Raw genomic sequence first — 19296 nt, forward strand, 5'->3', positions numbered from 1 at the left:
TTAAAATTCAACACTTCATTCTCTGAGTTCAGTCACCTTTCCACGCAATTGCTTCCTGGGTCATAACAGATGGTCAAATAATAACCGCAAGTTTCCATGTGAAGTGTCTCTTTGAATGTGTTATGGTTCTGAGGTAGCTGTCTGGATAAGACTGGAGACAGGCAGCACCGCGCAGGCAGGGAAGGGCAGCCTCCCCTCACTCTAAGTGCTGTTCATATTCCATCCATCAGCAGATGAGAATCAATGACTGGTTTACAGCTTTACAGTACATCCTTGAAATGACTGTGCAAATGAGGGAACGCTTAGACCGTCAATCAGGAACTATTAGGTAAAAAATAACATCATACCCCTCCGTTTTTTCTGTCTCCTCCCCCTCTCTCTCTCTCTGTTGTATGTCTTTCCCTTTATCTCTCTCTCTCTCTCTCTCTCTCTCTCTCTCTCTCCCCCTCTCTCTCTCTGAGAAAGCTACCGACTCTATATGAAGAGCAACTCTTCCTGGTTTGACAGACTTGAGCCATAGGTCTCTGGACAGATCAGTAGGACAGGAAAGGGAGTCCTCACCAGGCATGGGATGTTGACCTCAGAGGAAATGTGACAACGCAGTCGTAGGCTTCTGCATAGTTTTTGGAATGTGGACTAACAAGACCAGCAGGATTAATGTACTGGACTGATAGGGATGTTATTAATACAAGAAATATTGAACAACCCATCTGATTTTGCTGTACTTTGCATTGCGGTGCACACTGTTGGCAATTTGGATTATTTGGAGGGTTACTTCTCACTTGTAGGTTTACTCACATGGACTTTAACTGGGGTGTTGGTACTTGTCTCATTGTGATACAGTAGAGGAACGGAGTCTGTCATGTCAAAGTAAGAATACAGTAGCTGATGTGTTGCTGCTATTTTCCTGGAGTCTCACTCGTTGGTATAGTTTGATATATGCATCGGTACACAGCAGGGAACAGTGGTTAAGTGTCCAGGAAAGCGTACAGGATGTTGGGAGTGTGTCAGTTACGGGCATAGCTCAGCTAATGTCAGTCAGCCATGGAGATCGATGGGATGGAGCTGATGGCTGTAGTTGTAGTCATTGGTCTCTTTGTGGTGGTGCTCAAGCAGTTTGGCATGTGGGAGCCCTTGTCGTTGGAAGGTAAGATCCAGGGCTTTCAGCAGAGGACCATGGGTAGATTTAGACGATCTCGCTGCATAGTCAAAACCTGAATACCACACATCTGTGAACTACTGAGAAAAATGCCTCCCGTTTGAGTGATCTGTTTTCTAATGTGTCTAATGTGTATGTAACAATCCGCCTCTAACTAACTATGTCTCTCTGCTTGTCTCTCTCCACTCTTTCCTGTCTCTCCCACCATATCCCTCTCTCTATATGTTTTGTTGTAAAGATGGTGAGTGCACACAATACCCTGTTTCTTTCTTGTCCAGCATTTTTATCCGAGCCCTTCTCTGTCATTACAAGTCCCCTCTGTTACCCCTGTCTTGGTTCTCATTGGCTATTTTATTTACTTCTTGTCTTTTCCAACCCGAACTCTTTCTGATGTTTACTTCCTCTATCCCTCCCGCAATCTGTCTTCATCATCCTTTACTTCTTAAACCCCGCCCTTCAAACATTCTCGTCTCCCTCCGTCAATCTATCCCTCTCACCCTATCCTTCTTCCCCTCTGCCCTGCACCTCCTCCCTTCTTTCTGTACCCTTCCCTGCGTTGTCCTTCTATCCCTCCTTCCATCTCTCTCTCCCCCTCTCCTCCACCCTGTCCCCCCTCTAACAGATAGCATCGACAGCGACCTGGAGCTGTCTGCCGTCCGCCACCAACCCGAGGGCCTGGAGCAGCTTCAGGCCCAGACCCAGTTCACCAGGAAGGAGCTGCAGTCGCTCTACAGGGGCTTCAAAAACGTGCGACTGGGAGGGTGGGAGGGAGGGCGGGAGTGTAGAACAAATGAATGAAGGGAAAGCACAGGCACTCACAAGATAGACAATAGTCTTCAAAACTTTAATGGGAAGTTCACCCAGATAGCAAGCGGATGTGTAATGATTCTGGGCCATATATGGGCCAGAACTAAGCCACAAGGCCCAGATCTGGCCTGTATATGGCCCAGATCCGCTTGCTATCTGGGCAGAAAGTTTCATTCAGACTATTGTCTAGCTCGTGAGTGCCAGTTCTTTCCATCATTCATTATAACACTTGACCTGGCACCCGTGACTGCTTCAGTTTAATTTGGAGTTGTGCGCACCCGTATGCTTTTCTGCAGGAGGGTAGAACAACCTCAGGACTTGATAGGCTATAAGTAGGTCAGCTGACACAATGATACGCATGAAAGGTAGACGCATCAGCGTTTTCACTCGCTTATGGGATTGGTGTATGCAGATACGCAGCAGAACACATTATGCATCTGTACGGAACATTAGAATGTGATAAGTACAGTATACTTTGTCAAGTAGCTTTGCATTCTGACGGTCTGTAGACGTATTATCAGGTGGAGCGTGACCCGTATATTAGGGCTGCACAATTAATCGTGAATTAATCGAAATCGCGATTATGACCTCCTCGATTAACTAATCGCAAAAGGCCGCAATTAATGTGATTAATAATTTTGCTTTGAATTGAGTGTGCTAGGACTACACGGTCAAATCACAGGTGCTTATACTATCTGACCAATCACATGCGTTCCCGCTGAGTGCGCTGTGCGCAGCAATTTCACTGAGAAGACAGATAGCAGTAGGTCAAGACAAGTGTCACAAGAGTACCTGCAGCCATGAGTAGTGAAAAAATGAGCGAAAACGAGGTCAGTGAGTTAGTAGCAAGAAAGGGATCAATGTCCGTAATTTTGGGAGCATTTTGGTTATTATATATTAATATTATATATTAAATATGAATCGCAATTATTAATCGCAATTACCATTTTGAAGCAAATAATCGCAATTATTATTTTTTTGTCATAATCGTGCAGCCCTACCGTATATGACAAGACCTTATATGGAGTGGTGATTTTTCTCTGACCAGGAGTGTCCCAGTGGTCTGGTGGATGAGGAGACGTTCAAGACCATCTACTCCCAGTTCTTCCCCCAAGGAGGTGAGGGTCTGACGCAGTCTCAGCAGACGAGCAGGAGAAGGGGCTGCGATATCCATGAATCGTTCAGTCTCAGAGTGTGACTTCCCAGATAGCAAGCGGATCTGGGCCATATACAGGCCAGATCTGGCCCTTGTGGCTTAGTTCCGGCCCATATATGGCCCAGAATCATTACACATCCGCTTGCTATCTGGGTTGTGACTGTTACCGCTGGAGATGCAAGTCTGACTGGCTAGTTGCTTCCCTACTAGTCCACCAGACTTAGCATACCAGACTTAGCCTACCAGACTTAGTATACCAGACTTAGCCTACCAGACTTAGCATACCAGACTTAGCATACCAGACTTAGCATACCAGACTTAGCATACCAGACTTAGCATACCAGACTTAGCATACCAGACTTTCGAGATCTCCGCCGCGGAAAGTCTGGAGGCATCATCTCCGTTGAAAATCATCACTAGGACATCGCCGAAAATCTATGCGACCAATCAGAGCCACTGCCTTCATCTCCAATAGGAAATTACCGGAAATGATGTCCTCTAAATCAAAACAAAACATCTCTCATTGGGAAGAACTGCCCTAAAGACATTGGATTGGTTCTGCAGTGCAGGTTTTTTTCAATCTCTCAAATTGTTTCCACCCACTTTTAGCAATGAAATCTGGATGAATGTCCTCAGTCTCTAGTTGAGTGCATTGTTTAGAGACTGAGTTGTGAGTCTTGTTCCCTACTACTTCCCTATAATAGTTAATAGTGTTTAACAGTTAGATATTGTTCACTGACACACCCCTGACCTTGCTTCCAGGGTCATGGTGACCTTACCAAAACAATCTAGGTGACAAGTCTGCCAACTTTTTTTTTGGGGACGGCCCAAAATCCTCTCATCTATCTTTTATGGTCAGCCTTGGAAATATCAACTCTTACAATCACTGCCTAACTACATTCTAACCATAGTGTAATTGTTCTTCCTTTTCAGATGCTACCACATATGCACATTTCTTGTTTAATGCTTTTGACATGGACAGAATTGGCACAATCCGTTTTGAGGTATGAATGACTTCACTGTTTGTTTTTTTTTACTTCAGCATTAGTCTACATCTACAAAGTCTTACTTGAAGTCAACAGAGGGTACATTTTCTGTACATTTAACACATAGGATAACAAGAAATCATACAGCTGTTAGAATCTGTTATTTTTACAAAATGGTCTTAAACCTTTTTTCTTGTATAGGACTTTGTGATTGGACTGTCAGTGCTGCTAAGAGGTTCTGTGACAGACAAACTTCGCTGGGCTTTCAACCTGTATGACATCAACAAAGATGGCTACATCACTAAAGAGGTATAGTGACACGGCATTCATTCAAGGTTTACTACCTATGGCATTCATGTAATGAATGACTCTTTTGTACATATATGACTTGCTTTTGGTTGTGTGTGTGTGTGTGTGTTCACAGGAGATGCTGGCCATAATGACGTCCATTTATGATATGATGGGCAGGTATACTTCCCCCAGTGTACACGACGATGATCCTTTTGAACATGTGGAGAAGTTCTTTCAGGTTTGCAACCTCTGTTCAACTCCAGCAGACATTCTCTGGATAGTTCTAGATTTTGTCAGAGGTATTGGTCACAAAATAACATTAGTTAACTGTTAATTAATGCTTATTTAGGGTTAGGTTAGGTTACTAATGTTAATTAATACCTTAGTTAAGGTTAGGGTTAGGGTTAGGGTTAGGTGAGTTAACCTTAGTTAACATAACTAACATTAGTAAATGGTTAATAGAGACATATAGTTAACTGTTACTTAATGCTTAATAATGCATTAACCAATGCTTATTAATGTACCCTTATTGTAAAGTGTTACCGAGGTGTTTCTATGTGCCGAGGTTCTTTATTTTTGTGTAATGGCTATCTTTTTTTTTTTAGAAAATGGACCGGAACAGAGACGGAGTGGTGACCATTGATGAGTTCATTGAGACCTGTCAGAAGGTAAACATGCCTTTATAACCAAAAGGTTCAGGACTGCGTTTCCCAGAGGCATCGCAGCCTCTGGGAAATGTAGCCCAGGTCAAAGGTGACAGGAATATCACCGGGCACCATGACATCTGAGGCTTCCCTGTAGGTGACGAACAGCAGGTTTGCTCAGTACGGTATAATATGGCAATGGAACAATATCAGCTACGAACCATACTATTATGAATGTTGTACAAGGTGACATGCATCTTATCCTGTAATATTTTCTTATCTATGCTTTCTCACCAGGATGAAAACATCATGGCCTCCATGCAGCTTTTTGAGAACGTCATCTAGGACCCAACATGGACACTGAATGGATTTCCAAAATGGATGGGATGACCTCCTATTGCTTCCAGACCTTATCAACCTCTCTGCACTGAATTCCACATCTTTTATGAAACAGTCTGAAAATGGAAGACTATAAAGGCACATTGTGAAAAGATCGACAGGAAACACTAAGAAGTGACGCACACTAGAATAAGATTATGACACTTCTGTCTCCCTGGGGCCATTTTGTTTGTCGGGGAGAGGTTGAGAGTTTGTTTCCACAAAGTGGAGAAAGCAAAGTATACTTTCATGATAGCATCAATGAATAGTAAATGAGTGAAATGTTGATGTAACATTACTTATACTAGAACCTCTTGTGTGCATGTTTGCCTGAGACTTTTGTAAATTGTACACACACAAATACAATGGAATGCAAATATGATTATAATTGTTGGCTACTCGGAAACAGTTCATTTGTCATACAGTGGTATTACTCTATGTACTCCAGAATATTAGTTAACTTGTTGAGCAGAATTTGTCCCTATCTTTTTCATTCAAGCTTTCTCTTTACATCCTTCCTCATATATCTAAAGACTGTAGCAGCTCTCACCCAGGATGCATCTGTGCACCTATGACAGAAAAAAACCGTCTACAACTGTATTGTCCAACCAAGGTTGGAAATTTGTCTTTGGTCTCACCACAAGGTACCGTAGGCTACAATAGAAGAAAACATTGTATACTCACTCACTCACTCACTCACTCACTCACTCACTCACTCACTCACTCACCCACTCACTCACTCAGTCAGTCAGTCAGTCAGTCAGTCAGTCAGTCAGTCACATTTCACAATAATGCATCGCATAAATTACTGCAAAAATGTAGTGGGAGAATTTCTAACTGCAGATGAAACATTGGCAACAGGTACCCTATTACTGGGTAAGAGTCAGTCCCTTCTTCTTTCAAATATCTGCACTTTACTTCATTATGGACAATCTATTCATGAATCGTACCACTTTATTTAGAAGTGTGGACGTAGTCAAGCTGCTGCAAGCAGGCTGTCAAGCTAGAATAGGTCAGATTTGGGTCCTGCTGAACCTTTTTTGTGTCACATCTACTGTGAGAGCACGAGAGATGTTGTCAACGAGCTTCTCTCTTTAGCTAATAAGTAGCCTGGTGCTAGCTGTGGGGAAGTATCAGGGTATAGAGGACAACGGCTCTGGAAGTCTCTAGAATGGCTTCCAGGTTGGAACAGTCGTTGGACAGAGAAAGGGAAACATGGTCCAATCGCATGGAGTTCATCCTTTCATCAGTGGGTTATGCTGTTGGACTTGGAAACGTATGGAGGTTTCCATACGTGTGCTTCAGAGGTGGTGGAGGTAGGTGGCAGGTTTCCATATGGCTGCCTCAGAGGTGGTGGTCACAGTCTGGCGTCTTGTTTCTAGTCCGGGAGCCATGGGGTTGAACCTTGTTTTGTCGGGTGGAGCTATTTTCTTTGGTTTTTCTTGTAGCTTGGGGGTACCTCTTCAAAATACAAGAGGGTGCTCGCTGATATCCCTTGAGCATTTTCAGATATTAACAACCCCTTCATGCCCGAAAATGCCAAAATCACACAAAAATAGAGATTTATGATATTCCATGCTGAATAAATGCATCCAATTTACATTCTCTAATGTTTTTTTCATACAAGGGGTGATGGGAAATGTATTGCATTCCAAATGATTAGTATTAACCCTTTCAAGCCAGGCCTGTAAAACAACTTTTGTAGCAGCAGTTATTAGATGCGACACACAACTCAAGTTTGCATTGTGTTGGACCATTTATTGATATGGGCAACAAAACATGAGCAACAGGAAAAGGGGTGCAGCTCTTCCCCCCACAAAATGTATCTAACTAAATCAACCAAGTGCATCCCCACCCAGTGAGTATGCACCCACACTTATGCACATGTGCATTACAAAAACAGTATGGAAAAAAAACATAACTAATGTGTGGTGTAATTATAACAGATCATTCTCTACATACTACACATGTTCCCCCAGAATTCACCTCAGTAGAAAGATATTGGGAATACCTCTTCAAAATACAGGAGGGTGCTCGGTGATATCCCATGAGCATTTTCAGATATTAACCCCTTCATGCCCGAAAATGCCAAAATCACACAAAAATAGAGACTTATGATATTGCATGATGCATTATAGGATTAAATAGAGCATCTATAATGACTATTAATAAAGGAGGTCATGTATTCTAAATGAATACTGCAGAGGCGTAGCCAGAAATCACCTGGTGGGTGGGTGGAGGCAAAAGAAATGGGTGGGAAACGAGGCACAATTTATGCCCCAAGTTATGGTAATAATATTACGTATTGGGGTCTTGAGCATCCTACCCTGAAACATGTACAGAACATTGTGCATGGCAAACCATGCACTTTACAGCTGCATTTCTTCGAGCTACAAGGAGTTTCACTCTTGCAGTCACACCGGATCATCTTCAGGATGTAGTCTGGAACCAGTTTGACATCTTCTGGTAGGTGGATTGGGATCAGTGCCCTGTTACTGGTGTCCTTTTTCCATCCGAATTCCTCTGGGTTCATTGCAGGTGGCAGATTGTTATAAATCGGGCTATGGCTCCCAGACTATTCGGCAGTCCTCAAAATGCGTCAGCGGTAAAAAAAAAAATTTTTTTTTTTTTTTTTTTTTTTTTTACCGTTTTCCATTTTTCATGTTACAAAAATTGAAGTAGGGCCTATTGAAGAACAGACTCAATATAACAGTCATATTTTGTTAACAAAGTATGCAATCTATTGTGCCCTCCCATTGCCTGGCTGAAGGGTGAACAGCTCTGAATCTTTGAGGCACTTTTTCTCTGCTTAGTGATTTCAGGTGTACCAACATTCACAGAAGCAGTATAATTTACACTTTTATAATCTATAGAAACTGAAAAATGACTTTGCCCAAATACTGGTAATTAGTAGAGCCGTTTTTCTTGCTTAAAAAAGACAGAGACATATTAGATAACAGCATTGTTTCAACCATTTTGTCACCTGAACCATGGTTTTGATGAGTTTGGCAGCAAATTCTGCTTTAGTGCTTCCATGTACATAACAGTGTCATCTGCATACATTAGGATATCAACACTCAAGATTATTTTATTCGTCACATGTAATGTACGGTGTACAGTCACAGTGACATGATGCCGGCTCCAAGATAGATAAACTCTAATACTCAAAATACTAATACTCATGTTATCAAAGAACGGGGTTTATGTTAAGTAACCTACAGTTCTATTCTACTTCCCCTCCTGTAGGTGCCTTCCTTGTTCCATACCTTATCATGATGTGTCTCTGTGCTATTCCATTTGTATTCCTGGAATTCACTCTGGGTCAATACACAAGAATAGGACCTGTGCAAGCTCTACTCAGAGCCTGCCCTTTGATGAAAGGTGGGTACATATTTTTCGGTAACTTCCAGAGACCTTTTACAAGATAGAAAGATAGATAGGACATGCCCAGATAGCAAGCGGATGTGTAATAATTCTGGGCCATATATGGGCCAGAACTAAGCCACAAGGGCCAGATCTGGCCTGTATATGGCCCAGATCTGCTTGCTATCTGGGTGTTCTGTATCTTATGTGAGTTGTAATCAGAATTCAGTTTATTTGCAAAGTAGCCAACATTTTCATGTACAGGGAATTTGGTGGATAATCCTCGACTCAAATTCAGGTGCTACCAGCTGTGACAATAAAGATGTGCTGGTGGGTTCCTATTTCCAAAATGTCAAAAAGCAGTCGCCTTAATCGTGATCAAATCTTGCAGTGTCAGAAGTAATCTGTTTGTGTTTATATTCAGGAGTGGGGGTCGCATCTGTGGTGCTGTCCTTCATTATATGCAGCTACAACAATACAGTCCTGAGCTGGGCTCTGTATTACCTCTTCAACTCCTTCAGAGCTAATCTGCCTTGGAACCTCTGCAACGCCACCTGGAACATTCCAGAGAACTGCTCCAGGTTCGCTGGGAACTCCACCCACCTACAGTCTGCCACTCAGCAGTTCTTCGAGTAAGTTCTCTCATAGACAGAGCCCACACAGGGTATCCATGGCTACTTAAAAACTCATAAGAAGTCTTAAATTAATTTATGTAAATAAAAGGTCTTAATAAGTCTTAAATTGACTTAAATTCATCACTCAATGGTCTCAGCCGTAGGCTCCTGGAGATCAGTGATGGAATAGAGGCCGTCGGCAGCCTGAGATGGGAGCTGCTTGGGGTTCTTCTATTAGCGTGGACCCTCATCTACTTCTGCATCTTCAAAGGAGTCAAATCCTCTGGCAAGGTTGCACATCAACACATGCATGCCAACACATTAGTACTATAATCACCTAGCGCCCCAGATAGCAAGCGGATCTGGGCCATATATGGGCCGGAACTAAGCCACAAGGGCCAGATCTGGCCTGCATATGGCCCAGATCCGCTTGCTATATGGGTGCCAACTATCACCAACTGCCAGTGTTTTCTCTTCTAAATCTCCACACAGGCGGTTTATTTCACAGCTCTGTTTCCATACCTCGTCCTCCTGGTTCTACTGGTCAACAACGTCAGACTACCAGGAGCCGTGGACGGCATCATCTTCTATCTGACCCCCAGATGGCACAAACTGGCTGATGCACAAGTGGGTCGATTGAATTACTTTGAATGACTTTGGGGAAGCGGTTTGACGATATCACAAACGATAAGCTATCTGTGTCCTGTTTTGACAGGTATGGATTGACGCCACTTCTCAGATCTTTTACTCGATCGGGGTGGGTTTCGGCGTCATGATTTCCATGGCAAGCCATAACAAATTCAACAACAACATCCTCCGGTAGAGAAAGAACAAATCTACCAGCCTTTGCTTCCAATTTATCACGATGCATAAATAATTTAATTGTACTTCAGTGCTAATGCTTAGTGTTTCCCACAGAGACGCAGTGGTTGTCTCTCTGGCAAATTCGGCAACCAGTATTTTTGCAGGCTTTGTCATGTTCTCTGCCATTGGATATGTAGCACATGCCCACCATCTTGAAGTGGAAAACCTGGCTGTTGGAGGTACATGAGGAGTTATGTACAATAAACAAGTGTGGGTTTACGATCAATATGCATCTCTGAGTCAGTGTTTCACTATGAATTCTCATATATTAGAAACATGATCATGCTAATTTCATCTCCAGCACCCCCAACCCCCCACCTCCCCTAAAAAAAAGCATGACCATCAACACTGATAATACCTCAATATCATCTGCAGTACTCCAAAGAAAACACTAGAGGGCAGTTCAGTTTGCATGCTGTCGTGTGTTTGTCTGGTAAGACTTCTGTGTTCTGTGTTTCTGTCCAGGACCTGGCTTGGTTTTTGTGGTTTACCCTGAGATCTTCTCCACCATGCCGGCAGCCCAGCTCTGGGCCTTCCTCTTCTTCCTCATGCTTGTCAGCCTGGCCCTGGATAGTCAGGTACGTTTGGCAACATGGGTGACGCGCGCGCATCACGGTTTCAGAAAACCAGGAAGACAGCTAGCGAACTAATCCGATTTTAGTTTTAAAATGCTCTTTGTCACCAAGTGACAAGCTCTGTTATGCAACAAAATTAACCTTGAATGTGATCCGTCTTGCAGACCCATACTGTATGCATTGTGATTTGTTGTGACCCATAATGCATTGGGGATGTGTGCGCATCGTGGTTGCAGAACCTGCGTGATGTCAGTGTGACGTAGTCTGATAATTCACCTAGACGTCAGACACACTTCTACATGTGGTACACACATCCACACACACTGCTCTGTCTAAATAACTTCATAATTGTTCCGTAGTTTGCAAACATGGAGGTGGTGGTGACTTCCATCATGGATACCTTTGGGCCTAAGATTCTCCCTGTGCTGAAGAATAGAGAGATGGTGACCCTGTTACTTTGCTTTTTTCACATTTCTTATCGGCCTTCCATTCATCACACAGGTGTGTGTGTGTGTGTGTGTGTGTGTTTTATTCAAAGTTTACATTAGTATTACTCTATGTGACATTATGATATAAGTGCACAGTACATCCAAAGTGTAATTTTATTCAATGTTGGATCCAGGTGCTTTGACCTTATTTGCTTATATGCCCTTTGACCTTTGCCATGATAGGGCGGTGTCTACATCTTCCAGCTGCTTGACTATAGTGTTATGACATCACTCATGTTCATCTCTTTGTGTGAAGTTCTTGCTCTCTGTTGGATATTTGGTAAGACCTCAAATATGAACTACAAACTTTTATTTTGTGTAAATAATAAGAACCTAGTTGATCACATTTTATTCTTCTGATTTTCAGGAGTGCGACGCTTCTCTGTTATGGTGCAAAGGATGCTGGGTAAGCCCCCAAACATCTTCTTTAAGGCATGCTGGTTGGTGATCTCCCCACTCTTGATTGTGGTAGGTCCAAACTGTGTGAAGTGTACTATTATTGTTCTATACTGATTGTTACCTTTGACAGTGAACCAAAGCTATTCTTGGTGTCCATAGTAGCCTAGATTATGTGTTTACCAGTCTGCTGCCATCTGCAGATGATAATGATTACTGGCATGGTCCACCATGCTCCCCTTCGTTATGGGAATACTTATCGCTACCCAGCATGGGCTGACGGTGTGGCGTGGGTCATCACTTTACTGACCATGGGGTGGATCCCTGCTGGAGCCGTGCACGAGCTTCTCTGTAGGGAAGGGACCTTTTCAACGGTAAGGACACCGTATGGATTTTCATCGCAAAACAAAATGTTCTGTTGATTGATGAGTATTGCGTCATGCTCGTACGGCGCAGTCCTCAGCGCGGCGGTGCGTCGCGGTGGCACGTGATCTACAGGGCGCACTATAAGCACACTCGCGACTCGAAGGAATGCAATTCAGCAATAATAACCGTAAGGCTATTCGAATTTATCTTCAGCAGATTAACTGTTCAATGCTTGTATGAACAATAAACTTGAACTTTTCGCTCTGGAAAATGACTGAGACCCTCTCTCCCCTTTGACGTGCGCCTAGCCAAGGCCTATGTGCCAGCAATCGTGTGCATTTCCCAAACAGAATAAATATCACAACACAAAACTGCTTTCCTAGATCAATCTTGTTTTGACTAAGATATCCACTGGAAAACTATTTAATCCCATAGACAGATTGATCTCCTTGTTTTGACTGTTGCCCGATGCAGAACCTGTTTGAGCACACTTTCAAATGTGCAGCTGAGTAGGCTAAACTTGAACTTGAACTTGAGGAGGCAGACTTATTCTCAAATCGTCCAACCGCAGGCTATGGGAAACACTGCATAACAACAAGGGGGCATCCAAAGTAGATGGACAATGTGGGCTAGATGATGCAAGTTTAGCAAGAAAAATAAGTGTTTTTATTGTGCTGCTTGCAAGTTTTAAACTTTTTTAGGTTTAAAAGGCAGATCTGCGAAATGTAATTAGACAAGAAATTAGCATAATTTGGTGATAAACTTTATTTTGACACAGCTAAATCACACAGCAAACGTGACTTTATGTCGGTGACTATTCAGTCAATGCAATGTAAAAACAAAGTTATTGTGAAGGCACGAGTGGAACGTCAGGTGATGAGGCATGACAGTGCGACCCATCACGGGCTACCGTTAGGCCCCGCCCTTCTGAGGATTGCGCCATAGCGATATGGATATGAATATTCATATGCATGGATGTCAATAGCCCCCCTCTCTCCTACTGTATGTAGAGATTGAAAGAATCAGTGACTCCCAGACTGGAAGTAGATGAGGTCCCTGGGGTGCCGGGGGATGGAGAGAGTGCCGACGCTCACCAGGACCCAGGGGAGGCTGAGCCGCTGCACAACCTCCATGAGAACACGTCTCCGCCGTAGGGGATGAGGACTGAGTCAGGGGATGAGGACTGAGTCGGGATGAGTCCAAGGGCCCTGCACTGACAGGGCAGCAGGGCAGCATAAATCTTCTTCTTCTTTTTCTTTTTCTTCTTCTACTTCTTCTTCTTCTTCTCTTCTTCTTCTTCCTTTCTTTCTTCTTCCTTTCTTTCTTCTTCCTTTCTTCCTTCTTCTTCTGCTTTTTCTTCTTCTTCTTCCTTTCTTTCTTCTTCCTTCTTCTTCTACTTCTTCCTTTCTTTCCTCTTCCTTTCTTCCTTCTTCTTCTTCTTCTTCTTCTACTTCTTCTTCTTTTTCTTCTTCTTCTTCCTTTCTTTCTTCTTCCTTTCTTCCTGCTTCTTCTTCTTCTTCTTCCTTTCTTTCTTCTTCCTTTCTTCCTTCTTCTTCTTTCTCTTTTTCTTTTTCTTCTTCTTCTTCTTCTTCTTCTTCTTCTTCTTCTTCTCATAAGGTCTAGGTTAATATTATATTCTTTCATAGGGCCCAAAGGGGTCAAACAGCCATTGATGATGCTATATTGTGTGAGGGTACTTCAGTCTCATATTCACAGGAAACCAAATTGGATTGATTAAACTCAGTAACACCTGTAACACACATTCAAGTATGAGTAAAGTATAATTATGATTATAGAATATTTCAGCATAAAGATCCTCTTCATATTTCCAGTTTGCTTTACTGTACATAATTAGCCTGGCTCCAGTCAATAGGAATTCAGTCTTAGTGCTAGTAAATAATACCATTGTTATCTGGACTCAGGACAGATGCCCTGTCCTGAGTAAACATTCCTTTGCCCCTGAGGACAATAAAGATAACACCTCTGAAGAAGAAGTCAGGAAGTCTACAGTTGAAACGTGATCAAAGCAGGACACAGGAAGAACCCCAAGACTGCCCCCATGTCCGGAGGGGGGCAGAGCCCAGTGACACCTATTGACCTATTACAAGACAAGTTGACCAGATCTGTGTTAAATGTACCTCCCTTGTATGCAAATTTGTTTGTCATGTGAAACCTGGCCTGAAGCCAAGTATATAAACTCGCCACCAAGTAAAGAAATGCAGTACTGCCGAAATTTGACCTGTATGGCGTGCTCAATAAATTTGGTTTAACTGCATTTTTCTCCAGAAGATTCTTTTCACATTATTCTGCCCAAAAGTCAAGACGAGAAGAAACGACAACTTCCCTGTCTACACTCAAGGTTTCAGAGCTAAATATTACACAGGATTACACATGCTAGCTTGGCTTTCCCAATTCAATCTGTTTTCAAACACTCAGTGCCACTCACTTCAAGCCTTTGGCTTCATACTCTACAGGTGGAGTGGTGGATATTTCTGACATCACATGGGACTGTGTACTTCTTGTTCTGTTGAAAATGGGTTAACTGAGTTTCAGTGTTTGTACATTCATTTTTCAAATAGTGTGTGTGGAATAAAACATGTTGCTGTAATTGTGATTAAATGTGAAATGTGATTTTCAGAAGAGTAGTACTTCCCAGATAGCAAGCGGATGTGTAATGATTCTGGGCCATATATGGGCCGGAACTAAGCCACAAGGGCCAGATCCGGCCTGTATATGGCCCAGATCCGCTTGCTATCTGGGTAGACAAAAGTCTTCAAAACTTTAATGGGAAGTTCAGAAAGTTTCATTCAGACTATTGTCTAGCTCGTGAGTGCCAGTTCTTTCCATCATTCATTATAACACTTGACCTGGCACCCGTGCCTGCTTCAGTTTAATTTGGAGTTGCGCGCACCCGTACGCTTTTTTGCAGGAGGGTAGAACAACCTCAGGACTTGATAGGCTATAAGTAGGTCAGCTGACACAATGATACGCATGAAAGGTAGACGCATCAGCGTTTTCACTCGCTTATGGGATTGGTGTATGCAGATACGCAGCAGAACACATTATGCATCTGTACGGAACATTAGAATGTGATAAGTACAGTATACTTTGTCAAGTAGCTTTGCGTTCTGACGGTCTGTAGACGTATTATCAGGTGGAGCGTGACCCGTATATTAGGGCTGCACAATTAATCGTGAATTAATCGAAATCGCGATTATGACCTCCTCGATTAACTAATCGCAAAAGGCCGCAATTAATGTGATTAATAATTTTGCTTTGAATTGAGTGTGTTAGGACTACACGGTCAAATCACAGGTGCTTATAATGTCTGACCAATCACATGCGTTCCCGCTGAGTGCGCTGTGCGCAGCAATTTCACTGAGAAGACAGATAGCAGTAGGTCAACACAAGTGTCACAAGAGTACCCGCAGCCGTGAGTAGTGACAAAATGAGTGAAAACGAGGTCAGTGAGTTAGTAGCAAGAAAGGGATCAACGTCCGTGATTTGGGAGCATTTTGGTTATTATATATTAATATTATATATTAAATATTAATCGCAATTATTAATCGCAATTACCATTTTGAAGCAAATAATCGCAATTATTATTTTTTTGACATATTCGTGCAGCCCTACCGTATATGACAAGACCTTATATGGAGCGGTGATTTTTCTCTGACCAGGAGTGTCCCAGTGGTCTGGTGGATGAGGAGACGTTCAAGACCATCTACTCCCAGTTCTTCCCCCAAGGAGGTGAGGGTCTGACGCAGTCTCAGCAGACGAGCAGGAGAAGGGGCTGCGATATCCATGAATCGTTCAGAGTCTCAGAGTGTGACTTCCCAGATAGCAAGCGGATCTGGGCCATATACAGGCCAGATCTGGCCCTTGTGGCTTAGTTCCGGCCCATATATGGCCCAGAATCATTACACATCCGCTTGCTATCTGGGTTGTGACTGTTACAACTGGAGACGCAAGTCTGACTGGCTAGTTGCTTCCCTACTAGTCCACCAGACTTAGCATACCAGACTTAGCATACCAGACTTAGCATACCAGACTTAGTCCACCAGACTTAGCATACCAGACTTAGCATACCAGACTTAGTATACCAGACTTAGTATACCAGACTTAGCATACCAGACTTAGCATACCAGACTTTCGAGATCTTCGCCGCGGAAAGTCTGGAGGCATCATCTCCGTTGAAAATCATCACTAGGACATCGCCGAAAATCTATGCGACCAATCAGAGCCACTGCCTTCATCTCCAATAGGAAATTACCGGAAATGATGTCCTCTAAATCAAAACAAAACATCTCTCATTGGGAAGAACTGCCCTAAAGACATTGGATTGGTTCTGCAGTGCAGGTTTTTTTCAATCTCTCAAATTGTTTCCACCCACTTTTAGCAACGAAATCTGGATGAATGTCCTCAGTCTCTAGTTGAGTGGATTGTTTAGAGACTGATTTGTGGGTCTTGTTCCCTACTACTTCCCTATAACAGTTAATAGTGTTTAACAGTTAGATATTGTTCACTGACACACCCCTGACCTTGCTTCCAGGGTCATGGTGACCTTACCAAAACAATCTAGGTGACAAGTCTGCCAACTTTTTTTTTTGGGACGGGCCAAAATCCTCTCATCTATCTTTTATGGTCAGCCTTGGAAATATCAACTCTTACAATCACTGCCTAACTCCATTCTAACCATAGTGTTATTGTTCTTCCTTTTCAGATGCTACCACATATGCACATTTCTTGTTTAATGCTTTTGACATGGACAGAATTGGCACAATCCGTTTTGAGGTATAAATGACTTCACTGTTTGTTTGTTTTTACTTCAGCATTAGTCTACATCTACAAAGTCTTACTTGAAGTCAACAGAGGGTACATTTTCAGTACATTTAACATATAGGATAACAAGAAATCATACAGCTGTTAGAATCTGTTATTTTTACAAAATGGTCTTAAACCTTTTTTCTTGTATAGGACTTTGTGATTGGACTGTCAGTGCTGCTAAGAGGTTCTGTGACAGACAAACTTCGCTGGGCCTTCAACCTGTATGACATCAACAAAGATGGCTACATCACTAAAGAGGTATAGTGACACGGCATTCATTCAAGGTTTACTACCTATGGCATTCATGTAATGAATGACTCTTTTGTACATATATGACTTGCTTTTGGTTGTGTGTGTGTGTGTGTGTGTGTGTGTGTGTGTGTGTGTGTGTGTGTGTGTGTGTGTGTGTGTTCACAGGAGATGCTGGCCATAATGACGTCCATTTATGATATGATGGGCAGGTATACTTCCCCCAGTGTACACGACGATGATCCTTTTGAACATGTGGAGAAGTTCTTTCAGGTTTGCAACCTCTGTTCAACTCCAGCAGACATTCTCTGGATAGTTCTAGATTTTGTCAGAGGTATTGGTCACAAAAAAACATTAGTTAACTGTTAATTAATGCTTATTTAGGGTTAGGTTAGGTTACTAATGTTAATTAATACCTTAGTTAAGGTTAGGGTTAGGGTTAGGGTTAGGGTTAGGGTTAGGTGAGTTAACCTTAGTTAACATAACTAACATTAGTAAATGGTTAATAGAGACATATAGTTAACTGTTACTTAATGCTTAATAATGCATTAACTAATGCTTATTAATGTACCCTTATTGTAAAGTGTTAACGAGGTGTTTCTATGTGCCAAGGTTCTTTATTTTTGTGTAATGGCTAACTTTTTTTTTTTAGAAAATGGACCGGAACAGAGACGGAGTGGTGACCATTGATGAGTTCATTGAGACCTGTCAGAAGGTAAACATGCCTTTATAACCAAAAGGTTCAGGACTGCATTTCCCAGAGGCATCGTAGCCACTGGGAAACGCAGTCCAGGTCAAAGCTGACAGGAATATCACTGGGCACCATGACATCTGAGGCTTCCCTGTAGGTGACGAACAGCAGGTTTGCTCAGTACGGTATAATATGGCAATGGAACAATATCAGCTACGAACCATACTATTATGAATGGTGTACAAGGTGACATGCATCTTATCCTGTAATATTTTCTTATCTATGCTTTCTCGCCAGGATGAAAACATCATGGCCTCCATGCAGCTTTTTGAGAACGTCATCTAGGACCCAACATGGACACTGAATGGATTTCCAAAATGGATGGGATGACCTCCTATTGCTTCCAGACCTTATCAACCTCTCTGCACTGAATTCCACATCTTTTATGAAACAGTCTGAAAATGGAAGACTATAAAGGCACATTGTGAAAAGATCGACAGGAAACACTAAGAAGTGACGCACACTAGAATAAGATTATGACACTTCTGTCTCCCTGGGGCGATTTTGTTTGTCGGGGAGAGGTTGAGAGTTTGTTTCCACAAAGTGGAGAAAGCAAAGTATACTTTCATGATAGCATCAATGAATAGTAAATGAGTGAAATGTTGATGTAACATTACTTATACTAGAACCTCTTGTGTGCATGTTTGCCTGAGACTTTTGTAAATTGTACACACACAAATACAATGGAATGCAAATATGATTATAATTGTTGGCTACTCTGAAACAGTTCATTTGTCATACAGTGGTATTACTGTATGTACTCCAGAATATTAGTTAACTTGTTGAGCAGAATTTGTCCCTATCTTTTTCATTCAAGCTTTCTCTTTACATCCTTTCTCATATATCTAAAGACTGTAGCAGCTCTCACCCAGGATGCATCTGTGCACCTATGACAGAAAAAAAACGTCTACAACTGTATTGTCCAACCAAGGTTGGAAATTTGTCTTTGGTCTCACCACAAGGTACCGTAGGCTACAATAGAAGAAAACATTGTATACTCACTCACTCACTCACTCACTCACTCACTCACTCACTCACTCACTCACTCACTCACTCACTCACTCACTCAGTCAGTCACATTTCACAATAATGCATCGCATAAATTACTGCAAAAATGTAGTGGGAGAATTTCTAACTGCAGATGAAACATTGGCAACAGGTACCCTATTACTGCGTAAGAGTCAGTCCATTCTTCTTTCAAATATCTGCACTTTACTTCATTATGGACAATCTATTCATGAATCGTACCACTTTATTTAGAAGTGTGGACGTAGTCAAGCTGCTGCAAGCAGGCTGTCATGCTAGAATAGGTCAGATTTGGTTCCTGCTGAACCTTTTTTGTGTCACATCTACTGTGAGAGCACGAGGGATGTTGTCAACGA

At 42.4% G+C, this 19296-nt stretch overlaps 2 protein-coding genes across 2 annotated transcripts in view; both read left to right on the plus strand.

Moving 5' to 3' along the window:
* LOC311320226 (calsenilin-like) overlaps positions 1-5388 on the plus strand; it is a gene marked incomplete at its 3' end in the record, with an annotated part of 8932 nt that extends 3544 nt beyond the window's left edge. Inside the window, exons 2-8 of the mRNA XM_084451939.1 lie at positions 1782-1906; positions 3015-3084; positions 4056-4126; positions 4310-4417; positions 4533-4637; positions 5005-5067; positions 5341-5388. Coding sequence (XP_084308065.1) covers positions 1782-1906; positions 3015-3084; positions 4056-4126; positions 4310-4417; positions 4533-4637; positions 5005-5067; positions 5341-5388 — 590 coding nt within the window. The remainder of the gene's footprint in view (positions 1-1781; positions 1907-3014; positions 3085-4055; positions 4127-4309; positions 4418-4532; positions 4638-5004; positions 5068-5340) is intronic.
* A 3407-nt stretch (positions 5389-8795) lies between these two features.
* LOC311323199 (calsenilin-like) lies at positions 8796-18199 on the plus strand (the record flags this gene model as incomplete). Its single annotated transcript, XM_084455383.1, has 10 exons — positions 8796-8802; positions 9209-9416; positions 9557-9684; positions 10728-10840; positions 15768-15837; positions 16811-16881; positions 17065-17172; positions 17332-17436; positions 17816-17878; positions 18152-18199. The coding sequence occupies 10 exons, from the start codon at positions 8796-8798 to the stop codon at positions 18197-18199; spliced, it is 921 nt and encodes a 306-aa protein (XP_084311509.1).
* Between the last annotated feature and the right edge of the window lie 1097 nt (positions 18200-19296).

The sequence above is a fragment of the Borostomias antarcticus genome (genome assembly GCF_949987555.1).
Source record: "Borostomias antarcticus genome assembly, chromosome: 2".
Taxonomy (NCBI): Eukaryota; Metazoa; Chordata; class Actinopteri; order Stomiiformes; family Stomiidae; genus Borostomias; species Borostomias antarcticus.